This window comes from Lolium perenne, chromosome 4 (genome assembly GCF_019359855.2).
Source record: "Lolium perenne isolate Kyuss_39 chromosome 4, Kyuss_2.0, whole genome shotgun sequence".
Taxonomy (NCBI): Eukaryota; Viridiplantae; Streptophyta; class Magnoliopsida; order Poales; family Poaceae; genus Lolium; species Lolium perenne.
The window spans coordinates 244,686,238-244,708,866 of record NC_067247.2 but is presented as its reverse complement, the minus strand read 5'-3'; the positions used below and the strand labels follow the sequence as shown (position 1 = coordinate 244,708,866).

The window sequence follows — 22,629 nt, the reverse complement described above, 5'->3', positions numbered from 1 at the left end:
GCATGTGCAAATCTGGCTTGCACCCGTTGTAAGCACACGTAGAATCTATCACACCCGATCATCACGTGATGCTTCGAAACGACGAGTCTTAGCAACGGTGCATACTAAGGATGATAACTTCATGGATATGCGAATATCGTTAGTTCCCCAATAGTTGGAGGATTGTGACGCCTGGCGTCTTCAACCTTCATACATTCCCATAAAACTTATGAGTTTATGTAGTCTCACCAAATTATATTCTATCATCGGTATCACTCTATACCTTGTTCAACCTCGTCTCCTGACAAGTACTCTTTACTCGTACCGTGGTATGTGGTCTCTTATGAACTTATTCATATGCTTGCAAGACATTAGACGACATTCCACCGAGAGGGCCCAGAGTATATATATCCGTCATCGGGATGGACAAATCCCACTGTTGATCCATATGCCTCAACTCATACTTTCCGGATACTTAATCCCATCTTTATAACCACCCATTTACGCAGTGGTGTTTGATGTAATCAAAGTACCTTTCCAGTATAAGTGATTTACATGATCTCATGGTCATAAGGACTAGGTAACTATGTATCGAAAGCTTATAGCAAATAACTTAATGACGTGATCTTATGCTACGCTTAATTGGGTGTGTCCATTATATCATTCACATAATGACATAACCTTGTTATTAACAACATCCAATGTTTATGATCATGAAACGATGATCATCTATTAATCAACAAGCTAGTTATACAAGAGGCTTACTAGGGACTCCTTGTTGTTCACATAACACACATGTATCAATGTTTCGGTTAATACAATTATAGCATGGTATGTAAACATTATCATAAACTAAAAGATATATTATAATAACCATTTTATTATTGCCTCTTGGGCATATCTCCAACACTTCGGGTGTGACACACCTTTGCAGGACACCTAAAATACTTCGCTTGTATAACTCCCGTTTGACCACTGTGAAAGCTTTGGATCGTCGAATAATTCGCCTGGCCACAACTGGATCGTCGGGTATCTCTTTCCTAAGGATATACGATATGTACGCTTGTATCCAAGGAACTTCTACCATCATCACAAGCTCTTGGTCCTCTTCATCCTCCACGGCTTCTTTGAGGGGTGCCGAAGTTTTTTCTTCCTTTGTTTTTTTCTGCGCCTTCTTCGGTTTTGTGGATCTTTCCGCTATCTCTTCCCAAAATACACCTTGCGGGATTGGAAGGCACTGCGACCCGATGTTTGCGAGAACATCGGCTTCATCATTGCTCAACCTACTGATGTGATTTACCTCGCATCCATCAAACAGCTTCTCAAGCTCATTGTACACCTCCTTATATGCTATCATGCTATCATTGACTGCATCACATTGGTTCATAACTTGCTGAGCCACCAATTGTGAGTCGCCAAAGATTTTTAGTCGAGTTGCACCGCAAGCTTTCGCCATCTTCATCCCGTGTATGAGGGCTTCGTATTCTGCTTCATTGTTGGATGCGTTTGGGAACATCATCCGTAGGACATATTTTAACTTGTCGCCTTCGGGTGATATAAGTATCACTCCTGCGCCAGCTCCTTCTACTCTCTTGGATCCATCAAAGTTCATGGTCCAAGTTCTCGACAAATCTGGGGGTCCCGTGTTTTGTAGCTCCATCCACTCTGCAATGAAATCTGGCAAAACTTGCGACTTGATTGCCTTTCTTTTTTCATACGTGATGTCCCGAGGGGAAAGTTCTATTCCCCAAAGGGAGACACGCCCTGTAGCTTCTGGATTGTTCAGTATATTTGAAAGAGGTGCTTCATTGACTACTATTATCGGGTGTGCCGAAAAATAGTGGCGCAACTTTCTTGCCATTGTAATCACTCCATACGCTAGTTTCTGGTACTGCGGGTACAGCTGTTTGGAAGGCGATAAAACTTCACTGATGAAATATACCGGCCTTTGCACTCCATGGAGTTTCCCTTCTTCTTCTCTTTCGACTACTAACACCGTGCTAACCACCTGGGGTGTGGCTACGATGTATAGTGATACGTCTCCGACGTATCGATAATTTCTTATGTTCCATGCCACATTATTGATGATATCTACATGTTTTATGCACACTTTATGTCATATTCATGCATTTTCTGGAACTAACTTATTAACAAGATGCCGAAGTGCCAGTTGCTGTTTTCTGCTGTTTTTGGTTTCAGAAATCCTAGTAAGGAAATATTCTCGGAATTGGACGAAATCAACGCCCAGGGTCCTATTTTGCCACGAAGCTTCCAGAAGACCGAAGAGGGGACGAAGTGGGGCCACGAGGTGGCCAAACCACAGGGCGGCGCGGCCCAAGCCCTGGCCGCGCCGACCTGTAGTGTGGGCCCCTCGTGACGCCCCTTGACCTGCCCTTCCGCCTACAAATAGCCTTCGTCGCGAAACCCCCAGTACCGAGAGCCACGATACGGAAAACCTTCCAGAGACGCCGCCGCCGCCAATCCCATCTCGGGGGATTCAGGAGATCGCCTCTGGCACCCTGCCGGAGAGGGGAATCATCTCCCGGAGGACTCTACGCCGCCATGGTCGCCTCCGGAGTGATGTGTGAGTAGTCTACCCCTGGACTATGGGTCCATAGCAGTAGCTAGATGGTTGTCTTCTCCCCATTATGCTTAATTGTCGGGTCTTGTGAGCTGCCGAACATGATCAAGATCATCTATCTGTAATTCTATATGTTGCGTTTGTTGGGATCCGATGAATAGAGAATACTTGTTATGTTGATTATCAAAGTTATGTCTATGTGTTGTTTATGATCTTGCATGCTCTTCGTTACTAGTAGATGCTCTGGCCAAGTAGATGCTTGTAACTCCAAGAGGGAGTATTTATGCTCGATAGTGGGTTCATGTCTCCGTGAATCTGGGGGAGTGACAAAAACCTCTAAGATTATGGATGTGATGTTGCCACTAGGGATAAAACATTGGTGCTATGTTCGAGGATGTAGTTACTGATTACATTACGCGCAATACTTAATGCAATTGTCTGTTGTTAGCAACTTAATACTGGAGGGGGTTCGGATGATAACCTGAAGGTGGACTTTTTAGGCATAGATGCATGCTGGATAGCGATCTATGTACTTTGTCGTAATGCCCAATTAAATCTCACTATACTCATCATAATATGTATGTGTATGGTCATGCCCTCTTTATTTGTCAATTGCCCAACTGTAATTTGTTCACCCAACATGCTGTTTATCTTATGGGAGAGACACCTCTAGTGAACTGTGGACCCTGGTCCAATTCTCTATACTGAAATACAATCCACTGCAATACTGTTCTACTGTTTTCTGCAAACAATCATCATCCACACTATACATCTAATCCTTTGTTACAGCAAGCCGGTGAGATTGACAACCTCGCTGTTTCGTTGGGGCAAAGTACTTGGTTTGTGTTGTGCAGGTTCCATGTTGGCGCCGGAATCCCTGGTGTTGCGCCGCACTACATCTCGCCGCCATCAACCTTCAACGTGCTTCTTGACTCCTACTGGTTCGATAAACCTTGGTTTCTAACTGAGGGAAACTTACTGCTATACGCATCACACCTTCCACTTGGGGTTCCCAACGGTCGCGTGCTGTACGTGTGTCAAGCTAAATTTCTGGCGCCGTTGCCGGGGAATCTGAAGAAAAGTTACACCACAAAGATCTCTAACTCCCACGTCAACTACACGCCAGCAAGTAAATTTCTGGCGCCGTTGCCGGGGGGATCAAGACACGCTGCAAGGGGAGTCTCCACATCCCAATCTCTTTACTTTGTTTTTGTCTTGCTTAGTTTTATTTACTACTTTGTTTGCTGCACTAAATCAAAATACAAAAAAAATTAGTTGCTAGTTTTACTTTATTTGCTATCTTGTTTGCTATATCAAAAACACAAAAAAATTAGTTACTTGTATTTACTTTACTTATTTCATCATGTTCCGTTTTAATTTTACCGTAAAAAACATGCCGGTAGGACGCGGGTCTATAGTTGGGAGAAATAATATAGAAGAATTCTTCAACCATGTTAGTACTGTTGACGATTTTGAAGATAGACACTTTGAAGATCTTGCTCCTACTTATGAAATTGCTGCCGCTGCTCTAGTTCGCATGTTGGAAACTAAATTTGTTAATCTCAATCCTATAATCCAACACATGTTTCTTACACTCGGTGATATGGAAGAGGGGGAAAAGAAAGATTTTGTCTTAGAAACCCTTCTTAGAGAATTTGGTGGAATAGCAAGGGAGGCTAGAAAGGTCTTTGCTAAATATGATATGCTTGGTTCTTGCACCAATTTTGTTAGTCTCCTTGAAAAAATGGATATGGATAGAATAAAGTACACTAATAATATTAATGATAGTGGGGAGATCAAAGCACCAATACCATGTAAGCTCCTAGCGATGAATGATGCACTAGAAAATAACTATGCTTGGCTTGTTCCTGAAAATTTGTTTGATGAGAATAGCAAGCCTAAGACTAATGAAAAGGGAGACGCTAAAACTTATGTATCCAATATACTATGCTTGGCTGAGAAAACTCCGCATCCCGCTGTAGATGCATCATCCTCCGATAACACTTGATACACACTTTCTGCGCCTAGCTGAAAGGCGTTAAAGAAAAGCGCTTATGGGAGACAACCCATGTTTTTTACTACAGTACTTTGTTTTTATTTTGTGTCTTGGAAGTTGTTTAATACTGTAGCAACCTCTCCTTATCTTAGTTTAGTGTTTTGTTGTGCCAAGTAAAGTCGTTGATAGAAAAGTTCATACTAGATTTGGATTACTGCACAGAAACAGATTTCTTTGCTATCACGAATCTGGGCAAAATTCTCTGTAGCTAACTCAGAAAATTATGCCAATTTACGTGAGTGATCCTCAGATATGTACTCAACTTTCATTCAATTTGAGCATTTTCATTTGAGCAAGTCTGGTGCCTCAATAAATTCGTCAATACGAACTGTTCTGTTTTGACAGATTCTGCCTTTTATTTCGCATTGCCAGTTTTGTTATGTTCGATGGATATTTTGATTCCATTGACTTTCAGTAGCTTTGTGCAATGTCCAGAAGTGTTAAGAATGATTATGTCACCTCTGAACATGTATATTTTGATTGTGCACTAACCCTCTAATGAGTTGTTCTAAGTTTGGTGTGGAGGAAGTTTTCAAGGATCAAGAGAGGGAGATGATACAACATGATCAAGGAGAGTGAAAGCTCTAAGCTTGGGGATGCCCCGGTGGTTCACCCCTGCATATATCAAGAAGACTCAAGCGTCTAAGCTTGGGGATGCCCAAGGCATCCCCTTCTTCATCGACAACATTATCAGGTTCCTCTAGTGAAACTATATTTTTATTCCATCACATCTTATGTGCTTTTCTTGGAGCGTCGGTTTGTTTTTGTTTTTTTATTTTGTTTGAATAAAATGGATCCTAGCATTCATTGTATGGGAGAGAGACACGCTCCGCTGTAGCATATGGACAAGTATGTCCTTAGGCTTTACTCATAGTATTCATGGCGAAGTTTCTTCTTCGTTAAATTGTTATATGGTTGGAATTGAAAAATGATACATGTAGTAATTGCTAAAATGTCTTGGATAATGTGATACTTGGCAATTGTTGTGCTCATGTTTAAGCTCTTGCATCATATACTTTGCACCCTTTAGTGAAGAAATACATAGAGCATGCTAAAATTTGGTTTGCATATTTGGTCTCTCTAAGATCTAGATAATTTCTAGTATTGAGTTTGAACAACAAGGAAGACGGTGTAGAGTCTTATAATGTTTTCAATATGTCTTTTATGTGAGTTTTGCTGCACCGCTTCATCCTTGTGTTTGTTTCAAATAGCCTTGCTAGCCTAAACCTTGTATCGAGAGGGAATACTTCTCATGCATCCAAAATACTTGAGCCAACCACTATGCCATTTGTGTCCACCATACCTACCTACTACATGGTATTTCTCCGCCATTCCAAAGTAAATTGCTTGAGTGCTACCTTTAAATTTCCATTCTCCACCTTTACAATATATAGCTCATGGGACAAATAGCTTAAAAACTATTGTGGTATTGAATATGTACTTATGCACTTTATATCTTATTAAGTTGCTCGTTGTGCGATAACCATGTTCACTGGGGACGCCATCAACTACTCTTTGTTGAATATCATGTGAGTTGCTATGCATGTTCGTCTTGTCTGAAGTAAGAGCGATCTACCACCTTATGGTTAGAGCATGCATATTGTTAGAGGAGAACATTGGGCCGCTAACTAAAGCCATGATCCATGGTGGAAGTTTCAGTTTTGGACAATATCCTCAATCTCATATGAGAAAATTAATTGTTGCTACATGCTTATGCATAAAAGAGGAGTCCATTATCTGTTGTCTATGTTGTCCCGGTATGGATGTCTAAGTTGAGAATAATCAATAGCGAGAAATCCGATGCGAGCTTTCTCCTTAGACCTTTGTACAGGCGGCATAGAGGTACCCCTTTGTGACACTTGGTTAAAACATGTGCATTGTGATGATCCCGGTAGTCCAAGCTAATTAGGACAAGGTGCGGGCACTATTAGTATACTATGCATGAGGCTTGCAACTTGTAAGATATAATTTACATGATACATATGCTTTATTACTACCGTTGACAAAATTGTTTCTTGTTTTCAAAATCAAAGCTCTAGCACAAATATAGCAATTGATGCTTTTCCTCTTTGAAGGACCATTCTTTTACTTTTATTGTTGAGTCAGTTCACCTATCTCTCTCCACCTCAAGAAACAAACACTTGTGTGAACTGTGCATTGATTCCTACATACTTGCATATTGCACTTATTATATTACTTTGCATTGACAACTATCCATGAGATATACATGTTATAAGTTGAAAGCAACCGCTAAAACTTAATCTTCCTTTGTGTTGCTTCAATGCTTCTACTATGAATTATTGCTTTATGAGTTAACTCTTATGCAAGACTTATTGATGCTTGTCTTGAAGTACTATTCATGAAAAGTCTTTGCTATATGATTCAGTTGTTTACTCATGTCATTTACATTGTTTTGATCGCTGCATTCACTACATATGCTTACAAATAGTATGATCAAGATTATGATGGCATGTCACTTCAGAAATTATCTTTGTTTATCGTTTACCTGCTCGGGACGAGCAAGAACTAAGCTTGGGGATGCTGATACGTCTCCGACGTATCGATAATTTCTTATGTTCCATGCCACATTATTGATGATATCTACATGTTTTATGCACACTTTATGTCATATTCGTGCATTTTCTGGAACTAACTTATTAACAAGATGCCGAAGTGCCAGTTGCTGTTTTCTGCTGTTTTTGGTTTCAGAAATCCTAGTAAGGAAATATTCTCGGAATTGGACGAAATCAACGCCCAGGGTCCTATTTTGCCACAAAGCTTCCAGAAGACCGAAGAGGGGACGAAGTGGGGCCACAAGGTGGCCAAACCACAGGGCGGCGCGGCCCAAGCCCTGGCCGCGCCGACCTGTAGTGTGGGCCCCTCGTGATGCCCCTTGACCTGCCCTTCCGTCTACAAATAGCCTTCGTCACGAAACCCCCAGTACCGAGAGCCACGATACGGAAAACCTTCCAGAGACGCCGCCGCCGCCAATCCCATCTTGGGGGATTCAGGAGATCGCCTCCGGCACCCTGCCGGAGAGGGGAATCATCTCCCGGAGGACTCTACGCCGCCATGGTCGCCTCCGGAGTGATGTGTGAGTAGTCTACCCCTGGACTATGGGTCCATATCAGTAGCTAGATGGTTGTCTTCTCCCCATTATGCTTAATTGTCGGGTCTTGTGAGCTGCCGAACATGATCAAGATCATCTATCTGTAATTCTATATGTTGCGTTTGTTGGGATCCGATGAATAGAGAATACTTGTTATGTTGATTATCAAAGTTATGTCTATGTGTTGTTTATGATCTTGCATGCTCTCCGTTACTAGTAGATGCTCTGGCCAAGTAGATGCTTGTAACTCCAGGAGGGAGTATTTATGCTCGATAGTGGGTTCATGTCTCCGTGAATCTGGGGGAGTGACAGAAACCTCTAAGATTATGGATGTGCTGTTGCCACTAGGGATAAAACATTGGTGCTATATTCGAGGATGTAGTTACTGATTACATTATGCACAATACTTAATGCAATTGTCTGTTGTTAGCAACTTAATACTGGAGGGGGTTCGGATGATAACCTGAAGGTGGACTTTTTAGGCATAGATGCATGCTGGATAGCGATCTATGTACTTTGTCGTAATGCCCAATTAAATCTCACTATACTCATCATAATATGTATGTGTATGGTCATGCCCTCTTTATTTGTCAATTGCCCAACTGTAATTTGTTCACCCAACATGCTGTTTATCTTATGGGAGAGACACCTCTAGTAAACTGTGGACCCCGGTCCAATTCTCTATACTGAAATACAATCCACTGCAATACTGTTCTACTGTTTTCTGCAAACAATCATCATCCACACTATACATCTAATCCTTTGTTACAGCAAGCCGGTGAGATTGACAACCTCGCTGTTTCGTTGGGGCAAAGTACTTGGTTTGTGTTGTGCAGGTTCCACGTTGGCGCCGGAATCCCTGGTGTTGCGCCGCACTACATCTCGCCGCCATCAACCTTCAACGTGCTTTTTGACTCCTACTGGTTCGATAAACCTTGGTTTCTAACTGAGGGAAACTTACTGCTGTACGCATCACACCTTCCACTTGGGGTTCCCAACGGTCGCGTGCTGTACGCGTGTCATATAGCAGGAGAGGTTCCTTTTCCTTCGGCGCCACCAAGATTGGTGGTGTCGAGATTGTGCGTTTCAGATCCTCAAAAGCTCTATCGGCTTCTTCGTTCCACTGGAATTTCTCCCCTTGCTTTATTAAAGCATAGAACGGTAACGCTTTTTCTCCCAGCCTGGCGACGAATCTGCTTAAAGTTGCGACTCGCCCCGTTAATTGCCGTATTTCTTTCAACTTGGTTGGATTCCTCATTGTTACGATAGCTTGTATTTTGTCGGGATTTGCTTCAATCCCTCTTGCTGAAACTAGAAACCCAAGAAGTTCTCTTGCTGGGACGCCGAAGGAGCACTTCGTCGGGTTCAGCTTGAGGCAGAATTTGTCGAGGTTGTCAAAGGTTTCCTTGAGATCCTCGATCAGCGTCACCCCCTTTTTTGACGTTATGATGACATCATCGATGTACACTTGCACATTTTTTCCAATCTGTGTCGCCAAGCACTTCTGCATCATCCTCTGATATGTTGCCCCTGCGTTTTTCAGACCAAAGGGCATTGTTCTATAGCAAAACACGACATAAGGTGTGATGAACGCTGTTTTTTACTTCATCTTCTTCTTTTAATCTGATCTGGTTATAACCAGAATATGCGTCCAAAAAGGAAAGACGTTCACATCCTGCCGTGGAATCGATAATTTGGTCGATCCTCGGGAGGGGAAAGTGATCCTTTGGACAATGTTTATTGAGACACGTAAAGTCGACGCACATGCGAAGGACCTTAGTGTTTTTCTTTCTAAGACCAACACTGGATTTGCTACCCATGTGGCCTCTGTGTGCAGCTCCTTGATAAAACCAGCTTCTCTTAGTCGATCAATTTCTGACAGCATAGCCTTGCGGTTTGGTTCTGAAAAACGTCGCAAAGGTTGTTTGATTGGTCTCACTAGTGGATCCAAGTTTAGGTGGTGCTTGATGGCGTGTATTTCACACGTTCGTTGGGCAACCCCAAGAGGAAGGTATGATGCGCACAGCAGCAAGTTTTCCCTCAGAAAGAAACCAAGGTTTATCGAACCAGGAGGAGCCAAGAAGCACGTTGAAGGTTGATGGCGGCGAGATGTAGTGCGGCGCAACACCAGGGATTCCGGCGCCAACGTGGAACCTGCACAACACAACCAAAGTACTTTGCCCCAACGAAACAGTGAGGTTGTCAATCTCACCGGCTTGCTGTAACAAAGAGTTAACCGTATTGTGTGGAAGATGATTGTTTGCAGTAAAACAAGAGAACAAAGATTGGCAAGAGATTGTATTTCAAGAAAGAGAATTGGACCGGGGTCCACAGTTCACTAGAGGTGTCTCTCCCATAAGACGAAACGACATGTTGGGTGAACAAATTACAGTTGGGCAATTGACAAATAAAGAGAGCATGACAATGCACATACATATCATGATGAGTATAGTGAGATTTAATTGGGCATTACGACAAAGTACATAGACCGCCATCCAACTGCATCTATGCCTAAAAAGTCCACCTTCAGGTTATCATCCGAACCCCCTCCAGTATTAAGTTGCAAGCAACAGACAATTGCATTAAGTATGGTGCGTAATGTAATCAACAACTACATCCTTAGACATAGCATCAATGTTTTATCCCTAGTGGCAACAAGACAACACAACCTTAGAACTTTCGTCACACGTCCTGTGTCAATGCAGGCATGAACCCACTATCGAGCATAAGTACTCCCTCTTGGAGTTACAAGCATCTACTTGGCCAGAGCATCTACTAGTAACGGAGAGCATGCAAGATCATAAACAACACATAAGCATAACTTTGATAATCAACATAACAAGTATTCTCTATTCATCGGATCCCAACAAACGCAACATATAGAATTACAGATAGATGATCTTGATCATGTTAGGCAGCTCACAAGATCCGACAATGATAGCACAATGGGGAGAAGACAACCATCTAGCTACTGCTATGGACCCATAGTCCAGGGGTAGACTACTCACACATCACACCGGAGGCGACCATGGCGGCGTAGAGTCCTCCGGGAGATGATTCCCCTCTCCGGCAGGGTGCCGGAGGCGATCTCCTGGATCCCCCGAGATGGGATCGGCGGCGGCGGCGTCTCTGGAAGGTTTTCCGTATCGTGGTTCTCGGTACTGGGGTTTTCGTCACGGAGGCTATTTGTAGGCGGAAGGGCAGAGTCGGGGGCCAGACGAGGGGGCCACACCATAGGCGGCGCGGGCCCCCCCGGGCCGCGCCGCCACGTGGTGTCGCCACCTCGTGGCCCCACTTCGTGTGTTCTTCGGTCTTCTGGAAGCTCCGTGGAAAAATAGGCCCCTGGGCTTTGATTTCGTCCAATTCCGAGAATATTTCCTTACTAGGATTTCTGAAACCAAAAACAGCAGAAACAAAGAATCGGCACTTCGGCATCTTGTTAATAGGTTAGTTCCAGAAAATGCACGAATATGACATAAAGTGTGCATAAAACATGTAGATAACATCAATAATGTGGCATGGAACATAAGAAATTATCGATACGTCGGAGACGTATCAGTGCTCGGCAAGTTCCCTGGGTACTCCTGGCATGTCAGCTGGACACCATGCAAAGATTTTCCAGTTCTCACGGAGGAACTTAACGAGCGCGCTTTCCTATGCGAGGTCCATGTCGTTTGCGATGGACGTCGTCTTTTTCGGGTCTGTCGGGTGAATCTGCACCTCCTTAGAATTTTTCTCAGTATTGAAAGTTGATTCTTTATTTGGCCTTCCAACGTCTGGCAGCACGTCGTAGTCAGTCATGAGCCTTGACGCCAAATACTCAACTTGCATCCCGAAAGTTTCTGATATTCGATGAAAATCCTTATCACATTTATCGGCTAGGGCGAAGCTTCCTTTGATTGTGATTGGTCCCTTAGGTCCAGGCATCCTCCACAACAAGTACGTGTAATGTGGTACCGCCATAAATCTAGCATATGCTGGTCGTCCCAACAGAGCGTTGTACTATGACGGAAAATCTACGACTTCAAACTCCAGGTTCTCGATTCTGTAATTTTCTCGGGTCCCAAACTGAACGTCGAGATTAATCTTCCCCAGCGGATAACTTGGCTTCTCCGGTGTGATACCGTGGAATCTCGTGTTTGTTGGCTCCAGGTTTGCTAGGGATATGTTCATCTTCCTTAATGTATCTGCGTACATAAGGTTTAAGCTGCTGCCGCCATCTATAAACACGCGAGATACGTCAAATCCTGCGATAACTGCTGGTAGTATGAGTGCTGACTGCCATGGCCGAGGAACTTGCTGTGGATGATCAGCTATGGTGAAGCCAATGTCTTGCCCTGACCAATTAAGGTACTCGACTGTTGGTGGAGGCATTTTTTCTGCCATGAACACCTGCCGCGAGATTACTTTCTGAGCTCTATTGGATGACCTTCCCTTCTGAATCATCGAGACCGCTCCGTTAGAGTTAGGATCAACGTAAGGCGGTGGTGCAGGTGCCGCCGCTATTCTGAGCTGATGTCGATTGTCGTCCGTAATCGCGGGAGGAGGTGGCAAGTGAATCTCACTCCTGGGTTCTCGAGGATTTCTCTGTGCTGCCTGAGCATTAGCATGCCCTGCATACCTTAGCATTGCCTAGAAATTTCTACAATCCTTCTGCAGATGTCCTGATTGTCTTTTCCCGTTGCTGTCGAGGAAAAAATCATCTGACACGGCCCGTTCATCATCTCTTCGGGAGACACGAAAGGTCTCTGAAACCTTGGCCCGCTATTTTGCCTATTGTTTCGAGAATCATCTCTATTGTCGCCTCGTTGCTCATTGCTTCTCTGGTAATCTTCTCTGTTATTTCCTCCGACGCTTGCTCGGAAGCCAGCCGAGATTTGACCTGGAGCGTCATAACTCGAGTACTGCCGAGGAAATTGTCGCCTTGGTTGATAATTTCGACCGCGGTCTTCCTCTGGCGACCTATGCCGTTGGTTGTGAACAGCATCTTCTCCATCTTCCCATCTGTTTGCTATTTCCATTAATGCAGATACTGTCTTTGGATTGGTCCTCCCCAAATCCTCGACAAAATCTCCACGCCTGATCCCTGCGACAAACGCATCTATTGCTCTCTCGTCAGATATATTTTCTGCCGAGTTTTTGATGATATTCCACCTTTGGATATATTTTCTCATTGGCTCGTCTGGCTTTTGTCGGCACGCTCTTAGCTCCTCTAATGACGCAGGTTTTTTACATGTGGACCGGAAGTTCTTGACGAACACGTCCTCGAAGCTATCCCAGCTGTCGATAGATCCTGGAGGAAGTTTCTTTATCCAAGATCGTGCGGCTCCACTCAAATGCACCTGGATACTTTGCATAGCTGTTGCTCTGGTTCCTCCTGTGAGCTTCACCGTCTCGAGGTAGTCAACTAGCCAATCCTCTGGATCTTGAAGGCCGTCGAATTTCTTGAAGTTATCAGGTAACTTGAATCCTGAAGGGACTCGAGTTTTTCGAACTCTCCTTGTGAAACACGGCAAACCACACATATCCTCGTCATTTAACTCTGGGGACTGCCGATGTTCCCTTCTGCTTTGTCGCGCTCTGTCGACCCTTGCTTGTGCTGCCGTGTCCCTTGCTCCACTTGGTCCTTCGGGAGCTGCTGCTGTTGCTGCCGCAGGTCGTGGACTATTTTGCCTTGCCGTTCCTTCGGGAGGTGTTGATACAAACGCCGTCCCCATGGCTCCAACTCCTGCCATCGCCATGTTGTACAGTGCTTCCCTTGGATCTCCTGGGGTGGCCTGGATGCAAGGATGAAAGCTTGTGTCGCCATATACCCAGCTTCTGGTGTCTTGGGGATGATGTTCCCTCTCGTGTCTATCAACATAAAAGACATGTCGAGGTTTTGAACTAAGTGCTCTCTTTCTCCTTCAGGTATGTTTTGTAACCTTGATCTTGCTCTGTTCCGAGCTTCCCTGTGGCTATCACCCGAAGTTCTAGATTGTCGACTCAGCTCTGCCCTTCGCCTACTTGATGCAGAGGCTGCCTCCTTTCTTCTGTTTAACTCAGCTGTCTGTTTTTCCAATTCCCTTGCAGCTCGTGCGAGCCTATATTGATATGCTTGTAATTCTTCTGGCGTGGCTGTGGTGGCCATTGGTTCTGAACCATCCATAGCTCTTGCGGCTCTATCCCATGCTGCTTGCGGAAGTTGGACTCTATCTCGCGGCTGTGGCTCGATATATTTATTGCCTAGGCCTCGCCGCAAATCAGAGGGATCAACGTATGGATTTCCCAAATCATCGAAAGCCTCAGATGTTTCCTCCTGGTCACGGCTTGGCTCTCCGATGACATAAATCTGATGATACTTTGTATTCAGATCTATGTTGGGTTTGGTGACACCATCATGAGGATTGGCGAAGACCTTTCCCACTGTAGTGGATTTGTCGATGAAGTTGAAGCTGTCGACACTGCTTGAATCATCGCTTATATAGGAGTCCGCAGATGACTCAAACGACATGTCGCTGAAGATCTTGGCAAGTTTTTCTCTTGCCCTGGTGCTGATGAAGCGTGACGTCGAAGTTTTTTCCTCTCCTGATTCGGTTGACAATGTATAGCTTAAAAAATCGGAATCGACCGCCGACGATCCCGACGAAATCGGAATTTCGACACGATATGATCCCTCTTTCTCGACGCGAAAGTGAAATCTTCCGAACGTCATCTCCATAGGCTCCTCCAGATACGCATATGCATCCAAACGGGAGGGCGGGTGAGGAACAAAATCGACAAGACCAGTTGCGATTTGTTTACCTCGATCCATTGCGTTGCTTGCGGTTGATGAAGTCGACGATCTTGAACGTGCCATCGAGATCGGATCCTTGATGCCTCTAGTTCCCACAGACGGCGCCAATTGACAAGGTGTTAACTTGTCAATGCCTACGGGTTGTAGACTAGGGTTTAGTTGGAAGTAGAGGGCAAGTAGATCTCGAAGGTTTCAGCCGAAAAGTACTCGACGATTATAAAACTAGGGTTTGAGAAACAATGAGTCAATGCTTTCTTTATCCCTCGACTCCCCCTTATATAGGAGGCGGAGCCGAGGGATTCGTATTGTACAAGTTACAGAGTCCGGGAAGGTTTCTAACTCATCCCGCAAGATTACAAATAATGCTTCCTATTACAACTCTAACTTTCCTTAACAATATCTTGGGCTTCCGAATCTTCTTATTCCTCGGGTAGTGGGTCTTCAGTAAACCCCGGGTACTATCTTCGGCAGGCCCATTGGGGATGCCTATGTCACTAAGTGTATATGAAAGTAAAACAAACGGACATAAGGTCTAAGTCGGAGGACCCAGACGGGCGTCACGCTTGAAGAAAGTAATTGTATGAATATGCTACATTAATATCACATTTGTGAATCCCCCTCCTCGCTCTCGCCCCGCTATAGTAGTTTGAGAGTCCTCTCTCTCACCGGGCCACTATGATGTCCTCTCCGCCGGAATAGCCGGCCGGAGTTGGGCAAGAGCTGGAGCTGAAGTAGATAGGTGTAGATATAGGTTTAGAGTTTGTTACTATATGGCGTATGGCGTTTATGCCGGGAGGGAGGTGACAGATCTCTGCAGCCAGATCTAGCACTACCTCGGTTTCTTACTCTGCTTCATGGTGCTTCGGTGGTCGGAGTCGGAAGTGCGGCGGTGGAGGGAGGCAGAGATCTCCATAAATAAGGTTGCTTCTAGCGGATTTGGTTGCCAAGACTGGAGCGGCATGCTCCTCTCCCTGGTGACGAGATTAGGGAAAAGCTACTGCTCTTGGTCGACTGGCCGCCGCATCTGTAGCAGGGGAGCGCGAGCGCTTCTCGTCGGAGGATCACCACGGTGCCGCATGTCACCGTCTTCCATGGACGAAGGGCGGCCCCTCCAACCTCGAGCAACCGGTGATGGTTCCTTCCGGCCGCCGTCTTCAAGTCTTCAACAAACTCTAGGCGATCTTGCCACTGCGGAGGCCCTCTGGAAGAGCCGTAGTTAGCTCCCACCTTCATGCCCCAAGTGGTTTTGTCCCTGGCGACGTGGAGGCGTGGTGGAGTAGGAGCTGGACTGGATTGCTTTCCCTATTATTCTTCTGAGATCCTTAGTGCAAAATGTAAAGGTCAGGCTATAATTTTTAGTTTTCATAGGACCCTTTGTAAAATAAACCTCCACAACTTTGACTGAAATGAAGCTCTAAATATCACATTTATGATGTGAGATCATGATGAGAGACCATTGGAAAGTCATAGTAAATCCATATAGGATCTGGTGCTCCTCGTTGTCTCTCACGCCGCCCAACCATTTGGCTTTGAGTGATTTTAGGATGTCGGAGAGATGGCAGACCACAGACTCTTGTTCGCTATGTTGGCGGGAAGGGTTCGCGTTTTTTGTTTAGTTTGCTTTTTAGTGTTTTCTGTGGATGATAAGATCACGTTCAGAATAACGTTCTCCCCACGCTATTTTTTGTCCGATGGTGATCTAGTGTCAAAGAATGACGCGTCGTTCAGAATAACGTTCTCCATGCTATTTTTTGTTCAATTGTGATCTAGTGTCGAAGAATGAGGCATGGAGTCGTGTAGTTGGTTATTGGTTTAATTTCTTATCATCTTTTTCAATCTATGTTTGAGTCATCATCAACGACTGGCTGAGGTGATGTGATAAGGGGTGAGGACGATTGCGTGCCTTTGGTTCAAGCTAGTATTTGTAGTCGATGGAGGGAGAGAACAATTACGACCACGATGATGACTTCTCGGATGATCTTTCATCGGATGAGGATTGGAACAAACATGGAAGGCGCAAGAAGAATCATGAAAAGGCCTTGGAGGGGAGCAAGGGCAATGCCAAGGCGGGCTCGGGGCCGTCTGGGTCCAAATCTCCGGGTGCCAACCTGGGGTCGTGGAGTGCTCCGTTGCTGGGACGGGAGAAGGGACAAGGCAACACAGTTATTGGTGACGGTTTCAACAAATACGGCTCTAATCTGGAGATTTATAAGGAGAAACATGCATCCATGGTGTCGTCGATGGAGAACAACGAACGGGACAATTCGTTGGTGGAGGTGGAGTTGCCGGGGAACGAAAATAAGACAGTGGAGGTGGGAGAGGGCTCCCTTCTGTCGACGGAGACGGGTTCACATATCACAGACCCGGTGGCCTCTTGGGTTGAGGATAGCCAGGTGGCGGATGGTCCACCTACCAAGATTGACAAAGTGCTGGGGTCGCCTCCTAGGGACCCTAAGGGCGAAGCCAGAGGCGTGTCCTCGGAGGAGGCTGAGGTGGTGGCGGGAAGGATGACGCTGATGAAGGATTTGCTGCAGGAGGTGGTGTCGGTGGTGCCTTTGGTGCAAGACAGACGCTCCAAGGCGATCACATACACTAGCAGGAAGAAGAAGGCGGCGTCGTTGATGCCGGTGCGCAGGAGTGGGAGGAGGGTGGCGTTGGCAGGGACACCTATCATGGAGTTGGCGCAGAAGCGGACGGAGGAGAGGAACTTAGACGACTCCATACGAGGATAAGGGCATGAGGTTAGACGGCTCCATGCGAGGATAAGGGCATGTGCATGAGATGATGGAGACTAGCGAGGTTGGAGACGGGTCTTTTTATCCAGTTCTACCTAGTGGTTCTTAGGCAATAGCTTGGAGTTGTTCGTTGTGCTTGGTTGTAAGGATTCGATGGTCCGAGGTACCATTTGTTCGTTGTGCTTGGTTGTAAGGATTCGATGGTCCGAGGTACCATTTGTAGTGTGGTGTTGGGTGTGTTGTATCGGATGTTTCTGCCGTTATGGCTTTATTAATTTAAAGCCGAACTTAGGTCTTATGTTTAAAAGAATAAAGACGACTAGTATTTGTAGTCGTTGGAGGGGCTTTCAAAGACATATTTATAATACTATGTACTGTATTAGTTTTAGAGCTCTTTATACTGCTTCTAATAATTATTAGATCGGTGAACATTTCGAAAAAGATCACACTTGCGGATTTCCACTAAACAAGCTGATAATAGAACATGAAAATTTCAACACAAAACACCAACACAACCACGCGAAGAGCCACTACCTCGAAGGCTCGAAAGATACACTGGACACTGAGGAAACAAACTCGACAGCACACACTCCAGACGGACCAGACTCTGAATTTATTCAGCAGACTTAGCTACAGACTCCACCCCATTATTGTACTGATGCTGTCATCTCCATGGCGCGGTGCACACACTCGAACGTCTAGCCGGAGATCTGGATGGACTTGACGTCGGGCTTCTTGGCCTCCTCCTTGGGCACGGTGACGGTGAGCACGCCGTTCTCCATAGCGGCCTTGACCTGCTCCACCTTGGCGTTGTCGGGGAGTCTGAACCTGCGCATGAACTTGCCACTGCTGCGCTCCACCCGGTGCCAGGTGTCCGTCTTCTCCTCCTGCTCCTTGCTGCGCTCGCCGCTGATCTGGAGCACGTTGCCGTCCTGCACCTCCACCTTGACCTCCTCCTTCTTCAGCCCCGGCACGTCCGCCTTGAACACGTGCGCCTCGGGAGTCTCCTTCCAGTCGATGCGCGCGCCCGCGAAGGCCGCCGTCTCAGAGGACGAGGGGGCGCGCGGGACGAGGCTGCCGCCGCCGGCGCCCGTGCCAAAGGGGAAGCTGTCGAAGGGGTCCCAGAAGCCGAGGGAGAAGGGGTCGAACCCGGTGCCGCGGGGGATCAGCGACATTGTCGGTCGAATCGGTGGTGATTAGCGCCGCTGGTCGAGGATTTGGTTGGTGTATCTGGAATCGGAAGGGCGATCGATTGATGGGTGTGTTGCTTTCTTCAGACTTGCTTTGGTGATCTCCGCCGGTGAGGAAGGTGGAGAATTTATAGTGGATGGGAACGAACGATAGAGTGCTTCTGGAGAATTCTGTCCTCTTCACGAAAAGACTCGACAACACTGAACTTTGGTCCGTGTCGAGATAACACCTGAGACTTCTTTTCAGTCGGTAGAATTCTAGCAGCTTCTGGAGAAGCCTTGAAACTGACGAGAGCGTGCTAAATTGGGCCATATGCTCCTGTCGACATTTTCTCTACTACTATTTTGAAATTTGAATTTCATTCTCACTACAGACCACTACCACGCAAGTCCATGCACAGATATGTAACAGAGATAGTGGCCATGGTGGGCGTAAGCTCAGATGCACCACTAGCTGCTATTCCTAATTGACACCTGAACAGAAAGGGTATACTTACAAAAAAACAAGTCGTGAGTACAGGAGAAGAAGAAAGTCTCAAAGAGCAAGTTCTAGCGGTGCACAACATACATCTAATAGACTAATTGTTAGTAATGAGCATACAACTGGACATAACTACTATACTATTTGGGAACCAACATCTGTTGTGTCATAATTTTGAGGTACATTTCTGAATTACTGTGGTGTGGACACGTATGTGCTTGGTAGTTTCATTCCCGCAGTTATAATCCTGTGTGGACATTTGGTGCTCTCTAGGATTTTTACATATGCTGGAGAACACATATGCAGTTTTTTCTGGGCTCCTTCAGCGTGACTGTAGCATTGTTACATGGTCAAAGCGGTGCGACCAGCCGCTTAAATCTTCACTGGTCCCGAGCCGACCAAATCTCCAACATCTCATTCCCCACCTCTCCCATCTATTCTCTCTCCAGACCTGCTCCTAACGCCGGCCACATCCGGAGCCGCCGCCGTCTGGCTTAGTCATCAGGGAAGATGGTGCCGATCTAGCCGTCGCCTGACATCGGGAGGGAGTTAGGTGGTGGCGCCGTGGTCGGCATGGAGGCGGGACGGCGAGCGGGGAGCGAAGGGGACGTGACGTCCATGTCGACCACGGGTATGGAGATCACCAGCGCCGGCACGTGAGGACACCGTCGATTCCGCCATGCCACCGCCAAAGCTTGAGGAGGAGGTGCGACGCGGGGAGGTTCGCACAAGGCCACCATCGACACCGTCTGATGGATCCTGACCGCCTCGGGATATCCTCCGCGAGTTGAGCACTCCGGCCACGGCGCCATCTCGATGGAAGCTCTCCTACAGGTGTGTAGCCCCTCTCTCTCTCTCCCCTAAGATACTCCAGGCCGGCAAGATCCTCCAGGCATCGACAAGGTGCTCTGGCTCCCCCAATAATTCTCCACTTATGCCATCCCTCTCGAAGCTTTCATGGTGACTGCTCCTCCGTCCCGTCGGCCAGATTGTTTTCTCTCCTTCCCCGCTGGAGCGCGAAGGAGGTGGTGAGCTCGCCGTGCGGAACCCTCTGCGTTGAGGCCCCATGTCTTCTCCAGGACCGGCCTCCACGCCTCCCCAGCCATTCCCCTGCAGGTTATCTGCACGATTGTCCCCAAGCTCTTCAGATCTGGTCGTTTTTTCTTGGCTACTGCATACTGGGAGACCACTTAATCTTTGCTCATATCCACATGGTTGCCTCTTGTGTGCAGGAAGTTGCTTCAATTCATCAGTCGGCACTGTCCTTTGCATTATTGTTCTGATCAGGGTTCTGATGCTCAGTAGCAACTAAGGTTTGGATAAGCTTGGTTTGTCTAACAGAAGATGGATCTGCCTATTGCATATCTGGTCAGCATTCGCTAGGTACCAAAAAATAATCTCCCCTCTTCCATTTTTCTTCTTGTATTCTTGCAACTTAATTTGTCCCTTCCTTGATTACCCAAATCTTTTTGTTGTTGACCGGAAATAACTACATACTCTTTACCTTCTTGCCCATGCTTCTATTTGTGTATATATGTTGTCATTTTGTATAAGCAAACCATCACTTAATTACTGCAATTTCCTTATTCTTTCGAGGCATTAGAGGTAAACATAATTAGTTTGTAATATCCTATCCTTCTGGTGACGAATACTGAACTTCTTCTGACCGTGGACTCAAAACTATTTAGATTTCTCTTTCTTTTTGATAAATATTTGATTTTCTATGTTCCTTCCTTTTTATCTGGTTATGCTAATAAAATAATGAGTAAATTAATAATAAATGGAGAATAGGTACCGCCGTCATTTTACTCTGCATCGATAAGGATAGTTAATTGTACTCACAACCTATGTATTGTTGTTGGCTCTTCTGTCATGTAAATTGATTTTATTTGGAAATATGAAGCTGTGGATCTACAGTAATTATGTTTGAACAATCTGATTGTGTAGTTCACGTTTTTGTGGTAGTACTTGACAGCTATAGATTCAGCATGATCATCTTTTGTAATCTCACTTCTTTTGCTGACAGGGCTCATCCTCATTTGTCTTCTCATTGGTCTTCCTCCCTCACCTAGATCGTGGGAGTTGTACCTTCACGGCTAGAGTATGGCGTCAAGATCAGTGACCTCGTCTTCTCCACACCACCATAGGTATGCTATTTCCTTACCAACACTATTTTTCTCTCCTATTGTGGTGTATGATAAATCGATGGCTTAGGATTCACGTTGATAAGTTGTCATCTCTACTTATACTAATTTTGCTTAAACTAATTGTTTTCATGGTCTAGGATGACCCAGAGCTCCCGTTGGATTCTAAAGGTGTATTTTCCTCTGCCATGCGTTCCCTATTTATGCTTTATGTGATCAACTGGCCGACAACTGTACGTCTTAGTGCGATATTATTCAGATGTAAGTCCAAGAGTCTATGATGTTTGAATCAAATTTTGAAGTTGTGATAACACAACCTAGCTTAATTTGTATCTGAGTGTATTAAATCAGATTGAAATAAACTTACTTGTGAGGAAAGGAGCAAATGGTTTTCTTCCTCTGAAAAAGAGGAAACCTTCTTTGTTCATTATGTTCTGTTGTCAGATCTTTTGTCCATGCTACTTATTTATTAAAACAGTCCTATTGTTATTACCCAAAAGCAAGACGGCTGTTTTTTGTGTGCTTAACATTTTTTCTTTGTATGCTTACACGCTTACTGGTTTTGTGATTGTTCCCCATATAATACTTCACCTCTTAGATCATTAGTATCTTGCTTAAATCCCTTGGAAGAATAAGCGGATGAAAAGTTTAAAGGAACTGTAGGTTATTTAGAGTATAATCTCTATGGTCAGGTGTATGGTCAAACGAGCTTTTAGACTTTTCATAGCTTCAATGAAATTATTTGTATGATCTTTGTGTGATACTTTTTTGTCTTCCAGATTATGTTATTATAATAAGAAACTGTATTTTTCTTATAATAGCTCGATGGTTCAGAGATGTTAGTTTTATTTTGATGCCTTCTTGTTTCTGCTATTTTGATCTATCTCTTACCTTTGAAGTTATTCTTTTTTTAATCGTATCCTTTCAAGTCCTAATTCAAGATCTTGATGTCATCCATGTGTTAACTACCTCTATTTTTGTGTGTTTTTATTTTGCATCAGAGATAACGATGATAAATTGACGCCTGTAGCTATTGACCCACTCTCATGTAGTTAGTGTCTCTCTTCCCCCTCTAATATTTGTTGTCATCATTTCAGTTCGAGAATTTTGTGATGTTCAATATAAACTCAACATTATAATTCTTCATCTTGGTTATTCCAAGTATGTAATTGTTCATGTTACCGTATTAGAATATATATTTTCATTTCATGTAACTGCTCTGAACTGATTAATTCAGTGTTTCTATGATGTTCTAAACATATATATTTAGATTTAACTGTAGTAGAGGATATCAACCAAGCAGTAACCGTGTATCTAAAGGTAGTTTTGGTGGATATAGATAATAGAACCATTCGCATGCATCCCTGGTTAACATGGGGCTGCTGGTTATGAAAACAGTTAGGTCATGCAGACTCTGAACTTCATGTTAGAAAATATGGTTACCCTTCGAACAAGAAATTATGTGGTTTACATTTTCTCCATAGTTCAACTGATTGGAAAATTATGTGGTCTATGTTAGATCATGTGATTGTGCATGCTTTGTTTAACTGAACTTTATGTCCTTTCCACTGACGTGATC

General features: G+C 45.0%; 1 protein-coding gene and 1 long non-coding RNA gene across 2 annotated transcripts; one reads left to right on the top strand and one right to left on the bottom strand.

Annotated features, from left to right (window-relative positions):
* Positions 1-17,666: 17,666 nt before the first annotated feature.
* LOC127332416 (17.9 kDa class I heat shock protein-like) lies at positions 17,667-18,560 on the bottom strand. The gene has a single exon (XM_051358717.2). It carries the CDS (start codon positions 18,408-18,410, stop codon positions 17,934-17,936), a length of 477 nt encoding a protein of 158 aa, XP_051214677.1. The 5' UTR covers positions 18,411-18,560; the 3' UTR covers positions 17,667-17,933.
* Positions 18,561-19,074: 514 nt separating this feature from the next.
* Positions 19,075-22,176, top strand: LOC127332418 (uncharacterized). Its single transcript, XR_007870462.2, has 4 exons — positions 19,075-20,022; positions 20,139-20,289; positions 20,933-21,053; positions 21,191-22,176. It is a non-coding gene; the product is annotated as an uncharacterized lncRNA (long non-coding RNA).
* The last annotated feature ends 453 nt before the right edge of the window (positions 22,177-22,629 follow it).